General features: G+C 33.9%; 2 protein-coding genes across 4 annotated transcripts; both read left to right on the top strand.

Moving 5' to 3' along the window:
- Window positions 1-442: 442 nt before the first annotated feature.
- Window positions 443-6,624, top strand: LOC132065535 (GTPase LSG1-2). 3 transcript variants are annotated; one of them, XM_059458969.1, is made up of 9 exons: window positions 443-622; window positions 671-703; window positions 1,467-1,662; window positions 2,615-2,716; window positions 2,798-2,884; window positions 3,475-3,568; window positions 4,687-4,743; window positions 5,100-5,179; window positions 5,269-6,624. In XM_059458969.1, the coding sequence occupies exons 2-9, from the start codon at window positions 676-678 to the stop codon at window positions 6,380-6,382; spliced, it is 1,758 nt and encodes a 585-aa protein (XP_059314952.1). In that variant the 5' UTR covers window positions 443-622; window positions 671-675; the 3' UTR covers window positions 6,383-6,624. The 3 variants fall into 3 exon arrangements, with proteins under 3 accessions (XP_059314952.1, XP_059314950.1, XP_059314951.1); XM_059458967.1 differs by lacking the exon at window positions 1,467-1,662 and having other exon boundaries at window positions 444-622; window positions 671-899; XM_059458968.1 differs by lacking the exons at window positions 443-622; window positions 671-703 and having other exon boundaries at window positions 1,405-1,662.
- A 6,010-nt stretch (window positions 6,625-12,634) lies between these two features.
- On the top strand, window positions 12,635-15,869 carry LOC132065534 (kinetochore protein NUF2 homolog). The gene is made up of 2 exons (XM_059458966.1): window positions 12,635-12,740; window positions 14,143-15,869. The coding sequence occupies exon 2, from the start codon at window positions 14,254-14,256 to the stop codon at window positions 15,604-15,606; it is 1,353 nt and encodes a 450-aa protein (XP_059314949.1). The 5' UTR covers window positions 12,635-12,740; window positions 14,143-14,253; the 3' UTR covers window positions 15,607-15,869.
- The last annotated feature ends 1,424 nt before the right edge of the window (window positions 15,870-17,293 follow it).

Genomic DNA, 17,293 nt, shown 5'->3' with positions numbered 1-17,293 from the left:
CAATATGAAGCTGCACAAATTGGGCCCAGTAATTACCAAATAATCATAGAAGATTACACTCAAAACGTAGATATGAACATCAAGTGATAGTATTGTTGAGCGTAAAGGTTCATATATACATTCAGATATACAAGACACTCATGCTTAAATACATATTAGATACACATGAAACAAATACATACGTATTTAAATACACTCAAATAATAACGTGTTTAGTTGGTTCGAACCCATGAATTAACCACGCCCAATAACCAAACCATAGCTATGGATAATTTACAAAATTACTGTAACGATTAAATATAAATAAATTAAAAAATAATTATTATCAATAATTACCTGTTAGCCGTAGCTATGCCGAGTAATTATTCTTACCTTCTAATAAGTGATTTTAACCTTCAAACCATTTCATTACTAGAGGGTCGAATGACCTTTTGTCATTAACAAGCCCACACACGCGCAGAAGAAGAGGAAGAAAAATCCCTTTGAAACTACCTTCCTTCCTTTTCCCCGCTACTGCAACTCCTATTGGCCGCCCCACTCTATATAAGGCAGCCAATTTCACCACCGCCTACGGGGGCCAAAATTTATATACAGAGTCAAGTTTTCAATCTAGGGTTTGCTTATCAATCATTTTTTCAATAATCAGAAGGGCAAAAAAAGAAGAAAAGAGCAGTAATGGGGAAAGGAGAGAAAACAACGTTAGGTAGGGCACTGGTAAAGCACCATAACCAAATGATTCAACAATCTAAAGAGAAAGGACGATTCTTTAGAAACAATAACAAGAAGGTTCTAGAATCTGTAACTGAAGTCACTGATTTAGAAGCTGTTATTGAGCAGACTGATGAAGCTCACCGTCTTTACTCTGACCTTAATCCTCCCGTTAATCTCCTCGTTAATCTGTAAGCACCTTAATCTTTACACAAATAGCCATCCTGATTTACTGTTTACTTTTACTAGGCAGTATACATTTCTTTTGGGATGTTTACACAAATAGCCTTCCTTATTTACTGTTAAAGCCTATATACATAGATTGTACACTAATTATACACGGTTATACACATATTGTACATGAATTATACACATATTGTACATGAATTACATGTATTTTACATTCGTCGGCTATTTTTAGTTTACGTGATTGGGTGGCGGCATTTACACAAATAGCCATCCTGGTTTGCTGTTTGCTTTTATTAGCTTGTATACATAAATTATACATGGTTATACACATGTTATACATATTTATATGGTCACCAGCTATTTTGAGGTTAAGCGGTTAGGTGGGAGGCTATTTATGTTTTTTTTTCTGTTATTGTTTTGAGGTTTTTTAGAGTTGTAATGCTTGAGGGTTTTTTGGAAAAAGGAAAAAAAAGAAAAGGAAATTAGGTGTTTTTGGCTAATTGGATTGAAAGAAAAGGGGAAAAAGGGAAAAAATACAGTAATGCGTAAAGGAGAGAAAACGTCGTTAGGTAGGGCACTGGTAAAGCACCATAACCAAATGATACCGCAATCGAAAGAGAGAGGTAGATTTTTTAGGAACAATAACAAGAAGGTTCTAGAATCTGTTACCGAAGTCACTGATGTAGAAGCTGTTATTGAACAGACAGATGAAGCCCACCGCCTTTACTCTGACCTTAATCCTCCCGTTAATCTCCTTGTCAATCTGTAAGGCCCCCCTTTCATTAACATTTCCTTTTGGATGTTTAGACAAATAGTTAGCCTGATTCACTGTTACTTTTTCTAGCTGGTATACATCGATTATACACATATTGCATATGGGTTACATATATTACACATTCGCTGGCTATTTTTAGTTTAAGCAGTTGGGTGGGCGGCTATTTAGGTTAATTCTTCTTACTCAGTTTGTTACTTAAAAGTTGGTCATAAAACTAAAAATTCAATGTTATATTTTCCTGTTATTATTTTGAGGAATGACTTGATTGGTGTAGATGAAGTTGTGAATTTGAAAGGAAATGGGGCAGTAACACGTTTGAAATGAACACCGAAAGAAATCCTCTTAAGTTTTACATATTCAGTGAAGGGGAAGTGAATCATATCCCAATCAGAAGCTGTTGTGAGTCAAGGTTTCCACGCCTTGTTTTATTGCGGGTTTGCTATGTTGTAATTTGTTTTGCTTGAACTCGTCTAATCAGTCAACATTACCTGAGCAAAATAATTATGGTCTCTGGAATAGTGGCACTGTTTTGAAGTTGAAACTAATTTAAACAATAAATTTGCTGATTATGTGTCATGGTCAGCCCTTTAAAAGTTTGGTCATTTGGATGATCTTCTCTTTTCAGATTCAGTAATTTTGGTTTACCCCGTGAAGTTTACAGTTGCATTAATATACTAAATTTGCTTTTCTAAATTTCCATAGGAAATTCTAGTGTAGTGTGGAGTGTGGACCATGGAGATCCTATAACAAGTGTCTTTATCTGCGAGAAACAGTTTTTGTGCTATTTCACTTCTCATCTTTGACCTGGCCTTTTTGCTTATCTTAATCCCTTTGCTTTTTGCTTATTTCCTAACTCTATGTATTAGTTTCCTCTCTAACAGTGTTGAAAGATTACATACCCTTTACACTAATGCTGGTTGTGTCCTGACTTTTTTGTAATAGGGACTCTGGATCTAGTACTAGTGATCTGACACCTGAAGAGAGAAAGAAGCAGCAGAAGAAAGAGGAGGCTTTACATGCTAGTAGTCTTCGTGTTCCACGCAGGTAATTGTTCTCCTTTTTAACCTAGTAATCTAGTGCACTATCTGATGTCCTGGTCCAAGGTTCTGAAGTACTTCTTTCCAGGCCACCATGGAATACTAGAATGTCAGTAGAAGAGCTTGATGCCAATGAAAGACAATCTTTTCTAGCTTGGCGCCGCAATCTTGCAAGGTATGTTCTGTGAGAAGACATTTTACTGCTTATGCTACACTGATGAATGCATGTTTATGAATTTTGTTGCTTTCATCTTTTTTTTTGGGGAAAGGGGGCATGGACTATGAACATTGTAAATTTTAGATGAATGTTTAACAGTTTTAGATATCTTGCATTCATTTTCCTATGGAGACTGCTTACATTCAATGTTAGTTACTATGGATTATTTTCACTTATTAAAAAAAGTTACTATGTATTTTTTTGTAATGGTAAAGGTAATTGTTAGTTACTATGGATTTTACATAGGCAAAGCAGAGATTAAGCTAGGAAGTTGCCTGGTATATATTCAGAGTATTTGTATCTTCCCTCCCAGTTTAATTCGTCAACCATTATTTTGACGTGCACTTAAATAAACTAGTTTGTTTGTATGTAAAGCAAATTCTATCTCTTTATAGTAAATTTATGTGTGATGTAGTTATGACCAGAAAATGTATCAGTAGTACATTGAGAGCCTTTCAAATAGGCTCTCGTCTTATATTGGGCTATTGCTTAGCATGTGAATTTTGTTTATGTACATTTTTTGCTCTAACAGATTTTAATTTATATAGGCTTGAAGAGAACGAGAAACTGGTTCTCACCCCTTTTGAAAAGAACCTGGATATCTGGAGACAGCTTTGGAGAGTTGTTGAGCGTAGTGATCTGGTGAGATTCTGGTCATTTGTACCTTTATGATGTTATTCCTTAAGAGGATAAATATTTTTTGTGGCAGTTTAACAGTTAGAACCTAATTCTCGTGTAGTTTATTTGATCGAATTATGTAAGACTAAAACGCTGAGAGAAACTGTTTCTTCAAACTCAAGGTTCCCTTTCTGTTGAACATTTTAAACTAAAGTGAGATTTCCTGTAAAGAAGCCTGAAAGTGCTTGGTAAGATAGTTTGAAGATTGGTTGTTAATCTGGTATGTAGTAACATTTCTAGCCTTGTGCTGAAGATACTTTCCCATAACAAATTGTCTCTGTCAACGTTGTTTCAATTGGGCTGAGTAGTTGGCTGCAAATGTTTGAGCCATGAAAACTTGTAAGGACCTTATAACTCGTCAGTGTTTACTACTGTAGATGCTTCAATTCCAATAGTCAATTATTCTTAGCCATAAGTTGCTTTCATACTTCTTGTATAGTTTCCTCATTTATATTTCCCTCCCACCAATTTCTAGATTCCCACAGTATATTAGTCATTGGTTGATTGTATCTTTTGGATTAGATAGGCAATAATGATACTGCGAACTTCGGAAGCATCCACTATTTCCTATAACTATCGGATAATATTAGCAATGCTAACTATTGAAAATTTCCAGCATCAAGTATTGCCTGTTTACTTTACTGAACAATTTTGACTCCGCAAAAGAAGTTTGTGTAGGCAAAGAGCTTAAACACGTGACTGCAGAATCAGACCACTTCACTTAGGCCTGTCTATTCTGGGCTCTTCAGATAATAGTTGACCGTGATTAGATCCTTAGGATTTACTTCTTTTGCATCTTCCTGCTAGTGATATTCCCCCATTTAGATTATGCAGTATGATTTTGCAATGATCTTCTAGTTCAATCGGGAAAAGAGTAATGTGTTTCTATCTGCTACTTGATTGTTGCTTATTCTTTCTGATTGGATGATTTCCCTCTTTCTATGGACGTGCTTTTTAATCTCTCTCCGGAGTACTGCTGATTATTTTTCTTTGTATTCAGGCGCGTTTTGCCCTCCATTAATAAAATTTATTACTGTATCAAAAAAGTATTTCTGATTATGTTAATGTTTCTTTGTCCTCAGCTTGTAATGGTTGTTGATGCACGAGACCCACTTTTTTACCGGTGCCCTGATCTTGAGGTAAATATTTCAAGGCTTCACCATAGATTGAAGTACCTTTTGAGTGTTACCACAACTATGATATATTTTCTATTTGTTTACTTGGATAGTCACATTTTCTTGTGACTGCCACTGAAAGAATGTTGACATGTGTTGATATCTTTTTCATATTATCGCATGTGGCTGTGCATTTTTTTAATGCACTACTGTTGAATTCTGTTTTCTTTTCTTTTACTACTTTTCTTAATGAAATTTAAAGAAGTAGCTAATGGTTTCGTACATATACCAAAAACCCTTGCACTAGTGATGTGTCTCTTGTTTTACCTGTATCGTACAAGCTGTGAAAATGATTATGCATTGACGGGGGCAAATTGCAGGCTTATGCACTCGAAGTAGACCAACACAAAAAAACAATGCTGCTTGTTAACAAAGCAGATCTTTTACCCATTTCTATTAGGTCAGCATGCTGAAAATACAGTTGCTGTTTCCCATCAGATTTCTTATTTTTGGATGTGCAATTTATGGTTCTTGCTTTATCTTCTGCAGAAAGAAATGGGCTGAATACTTCCACAAGCAAGGGATCCTTTTTCTGTTCTGGTCAGCTAAAGCTGCCTCTGCTGCTCTCAGTTCTTCACAAGTACCAACGAGCTCTCAAGAAGCAGGTGATGCTGATACGAAAATTTTAGGCAGGGAGGAGCTATTGGCCCGTTTACAGTCTGCAGCAGAGGAAATAGTTTTGACTAGGAATAGGTCAGCTTCTCATGCTGATGAGAACTTGGCAGCAGATGTTCAATCTAGAAGTGTGATGGTGGGGTTTGTGGGGTATCCTAACGTTGGGAAAAGTTCAACCATTAATGCTTTGGTAGGTGAAAAACGAGCTGGTGTGACATCTACTCCTGGGAAGACAAAGCATTTTCAAACACTCGTGATTTCTCCTAAACTTACTCTATGTGATTGCCCTGGTTTAGTGTTTCCATCATTTACAAGTTCGAGATATGAGATGATTGCATGTGGTGTTTTGCCAATTGACCGGATCACTGAGCATCGAGAGGCAGTACAGGTGGTGGCAAATCGAGTCCCTAGAAAAATTATTGAGGAAGTCTACAACATATCTCTGCCGAAACCAAAGCCATATGAGCCACAGTCTCGCCCCCCTACTGCTGCAGAACTTTTAAGATCATACTGTGCCTCTCGTGGTTATGTTGCTTCAAGCGGATTGCCTGATGAAACAAGAGCAACACGTCAGATGTTGAAGGATTATGTTGATGGGAAGCTTCCACACTTTGAATTGCCTCCAGGAGAATTAGACGATGAAGCTAGTGAAGAGGACGACGAAGATGTTACAGAGGATGCTGATGGACCTAGAATGTCTGGTTCTGATTATTCCGATGATAATGGTGATGAGGAGGATGATGAAGATGAAAATGCACGTCTAGATCATGTGCTGAGTGATTTGAGTACATTTGATATGGCCAATGGACTTGCTTCTGACAAGGAAGCTCGCAAAAAGAAGCCCACAACTGCGCACCATAAACAACATAAGAAAACACAGAGAAAGAAAGACCGGTCATGGAGGGTCCAGAACGGTGAAGGTGATGGTATGCCAGTAGTAAGAGTCTTCAGGAAAGCAGCAAACACTGGACCTGTAAACGTGCGGTAGGTGTCAATGGAAGTTGCTGGCTTTCTTGGCTCCTGCTCTGCTGCCTTGTGAACTGTTGTTTCTTCGCCTATACATTACTGCAAGCGTTATATATTACACGCATATCTGTATGAGGATGGTGCGGTATATATGCTTATATTTTTCAAGTAGCACTCTCACTAAGGGAGTTAAAGGGTAAGTCTTATGTAGCACAAACTATCTTGCTTTGTTTAAAACCATCTGGATTAATGTTGTTCATCTGATCTTCTGCGTGTAATGGTTCTTCATTGAACAAGAAGCTGTAGTAGAAAAGCATGTCAATGTCTAGCTTTTTCCTTGCTAGTATAAATTGGTCATAGTGGTTGATGTATTGCCTTGTTTATGTTATTTTGTTTACAAAACTAAGCGCTTTGGGTGACTGGTGTTCGATCGTTGGTCCTCCGGCTAGGGCTGGTATTGGTGGTGGTGTAATTTCAGTCGGAGTCCAGTTCTAGCTCGAGCCAACTAACAGGTCAATCCAAAATATAAAAGAACGAAAGTCGTATGAGTTCCATTTAAGACTGTGGCTAAAAGTAAAAAAGAGTTTCTTTTTTATTATCGATGACTTGTGAGGCAGTGGTACACTTTACGGTGGATGTCAGCTATTTGATTTGCTTATCTTCAACTCGTGCTATGTCTAGCCTAGACTAGCCAGAGGTGGATCAAGGATTTATCTTTATGGGTTTGAGTTCAGGATTTTTCCGGTATACACTTAATTTAATGGTTTCTATAGAGAATTCTTGGCTATTGGGAAAAGGTTCTCTCTGAAGTATTTTTTCGAGGCTAGCTCATAAATAGCCTTAGTTATCATCCTCAGTCGGTGAATTTGCCTATACATCATAAGACTTGGGGGGGGACTAGGACAACAATGAAAATGGCAAGGCTCAAGAGGGACCTTTGTTTGCAATTTGAAGGCTATTTTGGTTCGAGTGAAAAAGATGATAGATGATGTCTACAACACACGCTGAGGCTAGCTCATAAATCCCGTTAGCGTGAGCCTTTGTTATCATCCTCACCCTATTTTTTTTTTGTTTTTTTTTATTTTTTTATTTTCAATTTAAGAGTAGGCTTGGTCCTTTGGTTCGTAAAAACAAAGGTCTTACCCAACCAAATGAAAACAAAAATATAACCCAAAAACTTGGGATAACTTGAGATTAGGGTGGCGAGTTTAGTCTACTAAAACATGATCGGCTCAATTAGTTCAAATTTTGGCGACTTATTTATTAATTCAATTCATCTTGACCGACACAATTCAACCTATTTAATAGTAGGGCTAATTTGGTCTAACAATGTAGAAAACATTGTTAAAATAATTTTAAAATCAGTTAAATTATTTGGTTATGGTTCCTTCACGTAGAAAGTATGTTATATTTTCTGTACTGATAGAACTTACTATCGTCAAGCATAAGTAACAATACAAATTACTACTCTATATAAGCATGTTAAACCCATGCTTCCAAAAAAAAAAAAAAAAAAAATCAAGTGGGCCCCATGCTAAAAACACTAAGAATATTTTTTTAAAAAAAAACGGACCATATTAAAAAAATAAAGAATATTAAAAAAAAAGTGGGACCATATTAAAAAAAACAAACAATGTCAAAAAAAAAAAACATGCACTCCATATTAAAAAATCAAACAATATTCGTATCAAAAAGACTTATTTCAATAATCTTTTCATTATCATTACACGATATCAACTCATTACGCGGAAATGAAATTGTACAACTTCATATATTGCTTTTCTTCAAAAGGGGTTAAATGCAAACCATACAATTTTTTTTCTTTTTCTTGTATTAGCATGAGATCTAATCTAGATATTTAACTCGCGTATTTTATTCCGCAATGTCATTTATTTGTTATGTTTACTAAAATAAATATACTTAAAATATTTATATTTTAAAATAAGATAGAAGCTAATTACTTTTTCATTTTTTTCCTTACTCTAATAAATGTGAAAAGAGATTAATGTCGTAAAAGAAAAAATAATATTAAATGGAGATCAAATAATTAATAAGGTAAATTAGTCTAATTATAATTCTAATTGACGTTTCTTTAAAAAAATCGTGCAAAAGACAACATGACATGTAAAATGAGCTAAACCAATAATATTTACCAAAAGTTAAAAAATAGTAGTTCTTCGTTTAAATAGAAAATCAAATTTCTATTTTATTTCGTTTTAAACATGTAAAATTAATTTAATAATTAGAATTAGAATTATCCAAATCAAAATTTGATAAAAAATAATAAGTATTGTTTAGGTCCAATCTACATACATTAACAATATAATATTTTACACCTTTAAATTAATTGAATTAAAATTCAAAGTATCAATTGATTCTTAAATATTGCTATTGTTTTTATCTTAAATAGAGGAAAATAGTTTCCTTTTAAACAAGTCTTCTCTTTTAAAAAGTATTAATAAATTTTTGCCAACTTTGTATTCGTAGCAAACACTACTATAATAAAGTTCTGGATACGGAGCACAAACTACAATGTTATATTAATCATGTCTTGAACACACACACACACACATATATATATATATATATATATAACAATGATAGAATTCATAAATAAAATTATTAATGGAAAGCAGTAGGGAAAAAAGATAGAATAGAAGAGTAAATAATCTTAAAAAAAAAAAAAAAGAGATTTCAAAAACTTCAAGGTAATAAGAATATGATCAAATCTAAGGAGGGTTATTTATTCGATATTTCTACTATCTACAAACCCATGCTTCGTTGTCAGTCATCACTCTTAAAAAAAAAAAAAAAAAAAAAAGGTGGCCCCATACTAAAAACACCAAGCAATATAAAAAATAAAATAAAAAGTGGGCCCCATAATAAAAACACCAAGCAATATTAAAAAAAAAGAAAAAAAAGTGGACCCCACCATCTCCAAACTCATGTAAAAAAAAAAGTGGACCCCATATTACAAAAACCAAGCAATATCAAAAAAAAAAAAAAAGTCGATCCCATATTAAAAAAAAACAAGCAATGTCAAAAAAAAAAAACGCTGCACCCCGCATTAAAATATCAAACAATATTCACGAATTACAAGATCCCCATTAAGTCAATTATACCCCATATTATTGCTTTTCTTATATAATATACTAAACCATACATTTCTTTCTTATACACATATGATCTAATGCTATACATATGTATTTGCTATTCCACCAACAACAAGCAATATAAAAAAAAATTAAAAAAAATAAGGTGGGCCCCATACTAAAAACACCAAGCAATATTAAAAAAAAAAAAAAAAGGAAAAAAAAGTTCACCATCTCCAAACTCAAAAAAAAAAAAAAAAAAAGTGTACCCCATATTACAAAAATCAAGCAATATCAAAAAAAAAAAAAACGACACCCCATATTAAAATCAAACAATATTAAGTTAATTTTCAAAGTATCCCCATTAAATAATTGCTTGATCTATCTTTTGCATATTGTTCGAAAGAAATCTAAAATTATTATACAACAAAAACATTCGATTCCCCCATATTATCGCTTCTTGTTTATTTTGAACTATTTTATTTCTTTTCTCGTTCAGATAGCATGAGATCTAATCTAGAGCATTTAAATCATTGTATTCTTTATTAGAATGTCATTTATTTGTTATGTTTACTAAAATAAATATACTTAAAATATTTATATTTTAAAATAAGATAGAAGGGTTAATTACTTTTTCATTTTTTTCCTTACTCTTAATAAATGTGAAAAGAGATTAATGTCGTAAAAGAAAAAATAATATTAAATGGAGATCAAATAATTAATAAGGTAAATTAGTCTAATTATAATTCTAATTGACGTTTTAAAAAAAAAATCGTTGTACATACATGACATGTAAAATGAGCTAAACCAATAATATTACCAAAAATTAAAAAATAGTAGTTCTTCATTTAAATAGAAAATCAAATTTCTACTTTGTTTTTCGTTTTAAACATGTAAAATTAATTTAATAATTTGAATTAGAGTTATCCAAATCAAAATTTGATAAAAAATAATAAGTATTGTTTAGGTCCAATCTACATACATTACAATAGAATACTTTATACTTTTAAATTAATCGAATTAAAATTCAAAGTATCAATTGTCTTGACAAATATTCCTATTGTTTTATTAAAAGTAGGAAAATAGTTTTCCTAATTTGGTCTTCTCTTTTAAAAAGTATTAATAAATTTTTGCCAACTTTGTAGTAACAAAACTAATATAATAAAGTTTTGGATAACAAACTACAATGTTATATTAATCATGTTAAAGATATATATGCATAAAAACAGTGCAAACTTATGTATGTTTATTAGCAATATAAAATATATATATTATTACTATCCAAACACAACTACATACGTATAGATACGCTATAATCCAAAATGTTGGGCTCGTGCATAGCACAGGCATACGCCGTCTAGTTACTTTACTACTCTATGTAAGTGGCAATCAAAAGATTTTGTCATCCTCACATCAAATTTGATCCAATGGAGCTCTTACACGTGGTTGTTGCCCTCATTTATTTTGTGAAGACATTTTCTACTTCGTCCTTTTGGGCTTTTGTCATTAGTGTATTGTTGACACTGTAGTAATTTCCTTGTGGATTTCTTCTTATCCCTAATAGATTACTCTTTCGTTTCTTTTGTAATTATTTTTTATTATTAATTTTTTTTTCACTTGTTTATTCTAACAAATCAAGGTAAATTTAATTATTTTTTGATCTTACTCTTATCATTAAGTAAAAAGCATAAAATATTCATAGTAAAACTTAAGTTTTCAAAGCATAATTAATAAGAGTGATTTAGTAAAACGAACCCCGAATAAATAGTTTTTTAAGGAAAGTGTCAAGTCAACAAAAGACAATAAAAAGAACGGAGGGAATTTATTTTTACATTATTTGTCATTATATATTTTAGTAAAAATTTTGCAACTTTAGAGCTACAGTTTCGTTACCTATCGGAGCATTAATTAGGTCTTACGAATAGTACTCCATATTTATTTTCTCTATTTTAAACATCCAAAATTTTACTTCTTTAGTGAGCTCATATGCGCTTATACTGATTTGCCCTAGAACTATTTGCAGCTATAGTATTAATTTTCTTTTACTCTATTAATGTACTTGAAAGATTAATTTGTGTAAAGGCTCTAAAATTATTTATAAATATTATAGTATAAACTTGAAATCATTGAAAATTTTGCTGCATTAGATGAATTTAGAAGATGAAAATATGAGTCTTTTCTAATACAATTGAAAATAAAATATATTATTAAAATTATAATTAATTCAAGATAGACATAAAATGAGTTTGAAGTAAATAATTCCAGCACAATAAAAGTTGAAATGTTAAAGGAATAAATTGAAGTTTTGCCTTTTTATATTGAAAATGCATTTATTTGAAAATTTGATTATCATGCGAGATTTTTAGTTTAGGTGTTTTTAAAGCATTTATCTTACATACAACTAATTTTAGCTATGAATGAGTACAATCGAATTGAATATAGTCAAATTGAATACAGTGAATTGAATAAAGTCGAATTGAATATAGTGAATTGAATAAAGTAGAATTAAATACAACCTATTTTCGCTCACTATATATTTGGATACAGCCGAGTTACGTATTTGAATACAACGGATAACATATTATAGCTGATAATTAGTAGCTACGAAATGTAAATACCTAAGCTATATCTACATGATGTTAGACGCCTGCAAACAATAGCTTTTTATGTAAGTTACTCTTCTTTTATATCATGAGTTGGGCCCGGGCTTACCACGGTCCTCGTATAACTAGTTTTGATATAACACATGAGTAATTAAATAATGAAAAAATAAATAATTTGTGATAACTTCATAAATATTTACTAACAAATGGATCAAAAGTGCACAAATCATGATTTAATGTGCTTAGGCAGATACTCTGTCTGAATCAAAAAAAGAGTCCACTCAGCCATTTGGACACCCTTTAAGAAACTACTCACTCCAAAAAAAAATATATGTAAATTGACTAAACTACCCCTAATTAAATAGGCATTGGGATTTGATCACATAACACTTAATAGGGGCAAATCTAAAAAGATAAGGTTAATTGTTTCTTGATTTAATAAATGGACACTTTTTTAACCCAAGAAAAAACGGCTAAGTGGACACTTTTTTTGATCCGGAAGGAGTATAATACTAGGAACTAAAATAAGCATTTATCAATAGTTAATGCACCAAAAATGCTATTAATGCTATTGTTTTTAAACAAGGGAACGCCGTCGTTTGGTGATCTTTCTAAAAAAAAAAAGTAGTAATTGGAGTTTAAACAAATCCCTCATTTCAAAATATGCCCAAGACTGAGAAAGACTGTAAGTTCCCTTCTTCCTCTATTTTTACTTTTTAGAAAGTAAAAAAAGTAGTTTTGATATTTTTTCTTTTGTATACTTTGATTGAAAATATGAGGGTGGATCGATATTTTCACTTGTCTGTTTTGATAATAACTACTATTTCATTGTGTTATAATGTTTTCTTTTTGTTTGTATGTTTCAACTTTCAACAATATATGCCATCAAGTCTTTGTTATCAATTCATGAACTGAATGAAATGCTGGCTTGCAGCTATAACTGTGTCATTGGGTGTGTTCGGTACGAAGGAAAATGTTTTCCAGGAAAATAAGTGGTTTCTTACTTATTTTTTTTTTATGTTCGGTACGCTAGCAAAAAATATTATCCCAAAAGCATTTGTATATAATCTAGACAAAAACTATGGGCGGTGGGGGGTAGGGGTTGGGGTGAAGGTGGTGGGGTGAGGTAGGTGGGGTTAGGTGGGGTGGGTGGTGGAGGTAGGGGTGGCGGTGAAGATGAGGTGAGTTCGAGGGTGAGGAGGTGACAATCAATGTGGATTAACACTTGTGGGACTTGTTTTACCTACTTTCATTAGGGAAATCATTTTTCTCATATTTAAGGAACTTGTTTTTCTTTAAGAAAATGTTTTCCAAAAATTTTAGCCGAACATGAGTAAGTTGGAAAATGTTTTCCTCCATACCGAACACACCCATTGTGTTATGTTTTCTTTTGTTTTGTATGTTTCAACTTTCAACAATACAACAACAACAAGAACAACAACTTACCCAGTGTAAATTCACGAGTGGGGTTTGGGGAGGGTAGGATGTACGCAGACCTTACCTTAACTTTCAACAATATTTGCCATAAAGTCTTTGTTATCAATTCATGAACTAACGGGAATGCTGGCTTGCAGCTAATCAGCTAACATATATTTTTTTCCGGTTTGCAACGATTTCATTTTTGTTGCGTTTAGACTGGCCAGGCAAACTCAGTCATGCAAATGTGAGAGTAAATATTATAAGCTTAATTAGGCTTTATAGAAATAAGTACTCCCTCCGTCCCACTTTATGTGATGGTGTTTGATTGGGCACGGAGTTTAAGAAATGAAGGAAGACGTTTGAAGCTTGTGGTCCAAAACAAGCCATAGATATTTGTGTGGCTATAAATCATCTGATTCAGGGGCAAAATACTTATTTTAAACTTAAATTGTTACTAAACATTAAAAAGTGTCAATTTTTTTGACGGACTAAAAAGGAAAGAGTGTCACATAAATTGGGACGGAGGGAGTAGTAAGTTTGCTTGTTTGATGTCGAATCTAGCTGAAGCAGTACTAAGCTGTCTGGTTGAGTAAGAATCACCAAATATTTGACAAATCTTTGTTTCATTATGGCTATCAATGTGAGTTGAGAAGTTTATTTCTGTGCAGTGTGATACTCTAATGGAACCCTGCTGATATTCCTCTGCTTCCTTGCATTTGCAAAACAAGTAAACAAGGCACTCTCCCTCTGACCGCTCTCCACAATTTCCATTGGGAAACATGTCGAGATTTGATTACCCAACACTCCCCCGACAAGACATCATCGCTGTATTAGCCGAATTTCAAATAGCCTCTGTCAACGACGAAGATCTCCTCAAACCCACTGCTGACTTTGTCACCAACCTCTACTCCAGCATTCTTCTCCATATCAACACTCTCCAGGATGATCATGACCAGGTGGATTTTTCAGCTCTGGAGCATCTTGAGAACCCGGATCTTCATGTTGACTCTTTTCGGGTCATGAATTTGTTTCATAAGATAAGGGAGATGTTGTCAGCTTTGGATTGTCCTGAGATATTTACTCTCAGGGATTTGATCAAGCCTGAGCCTGATCGCACCAGGTTTTTTGTCGGAGCCATCCTCAATTTTTGTCTTCACAGGGACACTAAATTAAATGCTATAAGACCGATTGTGGATGATTTGACTCTCATTGATGATCAACGGCTAGCTTTGGAGGATAGAATATCTCAGTTAAATGAAGAGATTGAAGAACAAAATGAATCAAGAGAAAGGGAGATGCCTCTGGTTCAAGAAATAGATTCTAGTGTTAAGGAACTGAGGCAAACAATTTCTGGTCTTAACAATCACCAAATGTCCTTGAAGGCCTCAATAAAAAAACTTAAGGAGAGGGCTAAAGAGATGGATGAGAAGATTTCTAATGCAGACTTTGCATTGGTACAAGCTGTTCAGGACAATGCCAATTTACGTTCTAAGATTGTCCAATCACCGGATAAGCTTCAGAGAGCACTGGAGGAAAAGAAATCATTTCAAGCTGAGACAAGGAATGCTGAAAGAGCAGCAATGCAGTCTTTTCAAAATAAAACTGCAATTCTTGAGGTTTATACGAAGGCTCACAAGAAAATGTCCAAGAACTTCAATCAGATGCAGGCTATACAGGAACAGGTTAATTCAACTAAATCTATTGAGAAAGATGTTAAGGTTCTCAAACTAAAGCTGAGTGACGAGGAAGTACTGGAAAAAACCCTTGACGCTAAACTAGTTGAAAGGCAAGGAAAAGTGGACCAATTGGAAGAATTAAGGAAGCAATTAGAGAAAGAAAGAGATCTTAGTTATGAGGAGGCTGCCAAAGAATTGAAAAATGTAAAGACGGAAGTGGAATCAAAGAGGCATGGTCTTGAAGCAAGGCAAAATGACTTGGAAGGTGTGCTTGTAGAGGCAGATGCAATAACTGAAAAAATTAACTCAGTAAAGGAATCTGGAGCATCTAAATGCCAAGAATTGGGCCGTCAGTGTGAAGAAGTCGTAGCAGAGTTTTATCGCCACTCAAACTCAATCCGGGACTTGCTACCGCACATTGACGTGGACCAGGCAGTTGTTGAGAAAAGGAGCTGATCTTTTATTGTATCATTATAGTGAAGTAGATAGGAAGATATGGAGGTCGCGGATTAGGATAGAAGGTTAGAAGGTACTTTGATTGTTGTATCGCTCTCCTGCAGAATAGGCTTGGTGGGTAGTTAGTTTGAGCGCTATTCTTGTAGTTTCTTGTCCTTCGATTACTATTTCTACCCGTAGTTTCTTGTGCTTCGGTTAGCACATTATTTTGCTATGAATGTTATGTTACACTCTTTCTATTAATTGTTGTGCCTATTTGCTTATGTTTTTTCTGTTTCAAACTGCTTTGTTACGCGTTACTTGAGCCGAGGGTCTTTGGGGAACAACCTTTCTATCTCCATGAGGTAGGGGTAAGGTCTGCTTACACTGGGTATGTTGTTGTTGATTGTTGTAGTATAGTGAAGTAGAGCCGTTCTACAGTAACAGTTTGGTAAGAGTGAGAAAAACCTTCACAACTCTGATTAAAATCTGCAACATGCAAGGACTCAAGATCCAAAAGGAATCACACGTACATACTGTATTCGCTCAATTTGATTTATGATACAGTTATGTCTAAGTTGTCTATATTTTGCCTTATGTTGAACTAAACATTTTAGTGCAGACACATTTCTTCTTCAGACACTTTGCTTTCAAGATATCATTGATTAAACCAAAAACAAAAAAGCACAAGATCCTTTTATTCTGGTATATGTTCTTTTTGTTTTTCCTTTTGAATTGCAAATCTGTGCAATTCACTAGATATATGAGGTATGATGGACAGATGGAACGGCAGAAGAACCTTAAGAAAAGGGCTTAACATAAAGAAGCAAAGAAAGAATTTGTTGTATATATTACCTCTTTAGTTTCATTTAATTGGCGGAGTATGAGTGTTGAACTACTTAATTTTTGATATAATATATGACTTAAAAACTTTACTGTTTTTTGAAATAAAATGTATATACTCTATCCATTTCAATTTGAATAGAGACGATGTGAATGAGATTTTACTTCAAGCACCTGGACTCTTATTTTAAAATGGACAATAGGGATACCCCAAGTCAAACAATCATCGAAGACAATGAGAGAATAATTTGTACATGAAAATTCATGTGGTGACGATTTTAGTGACATGGAGGCTGACTTATTTGATGATGAGTTAGTCAATAACCATGGAAAGACAAAACAGTGGATCATGGATGAGAGAGAGCTTCTTAGTGTTGATGTAAAGAGAAAGATCACAGCTATAGAAGGGATTCTGATTGTTGTGATTCTATTGGTATAAGGAGTTTGCATAGTGATTCTAAAACTAAGAGTTATATAAGTATCTTCAATTCAATCTAAGCACTAAAAAAGGCAGTGTTACATTAAGCTCTCGCTATGCGCGGAGTTCGGCGAAGGGCCGGACGCTGATCTATTGTACGCAGTCTTATCCTGCATTTCGGCAAGAGGCTGTTTCGATGGCTCAAACTCGTGACCTCCTGGTCACTTGATAGCAATTTTACCAGTTACGCCAAAGCTGCCCTTCAATTCAATTCAAAGAGTGATGGGGATAATCCAATATTAGCTCTAGAGTTGACTTTTGGGAGCCAAGGGGAATTCAAGAATCCTATAGCAACACCTGAGATAAGAAAAGGAAAGTATATCAAATGGTGCAAGAATGACGAAGAAAGAATCAGGGCAAAGTGTATACATAAAGTGAAAATGGAAA

This window comes from Lycium ferocissimum, chromosome 7 (genome assembly GCF_029784015.1).
Source record: "Lycium ferocissimum isolate CSIRO_LF1 chromosome 7, AGI_CSIRO_Lferr_CH_V1, whole genome shotgun sequence".
NCBI lineage: Eukaryota > Viridiplantae > Streptophyta > Magnoliopsida > Solanales > Solanaceae > Lycium > Lycium ferocissimum.
The sequence above is the reverse complement of the archived record's forward strand: the minus strand, read 5'-3'. Positions and strand labels throughout refer to the sequence as shown.

Bases quoted from the DNA above. Each gene is read 5' to 3' on its own strand.
- LOC132065535 (XM_059458969.1), top strand. From the start codon at position 676: ATGGGGAAAGGAGAGAAAACAACGTTAG. The intron at 2,885-3,474 runs GTATGTTCTGTG...TAATTTATATAG, and splicing joins TGGCGCCGCAATCTTGCAAG to GCTTGAAGAGAACGAGAAAC. The intron at 5,180-5,268 runs GTCAGCATGCTG...TATCTTCTGCAG, and splicing joins CTTTTACCCATTTCTATTAG to AAAGAAATGGGCTGAATACT.
- LOC132065534 (XM_059458966.1), top strand. From the start codon at position 14,254: ATGTCGAGATTTGATTACCCAACACTCCCCCGACAAGACATCATCGCT.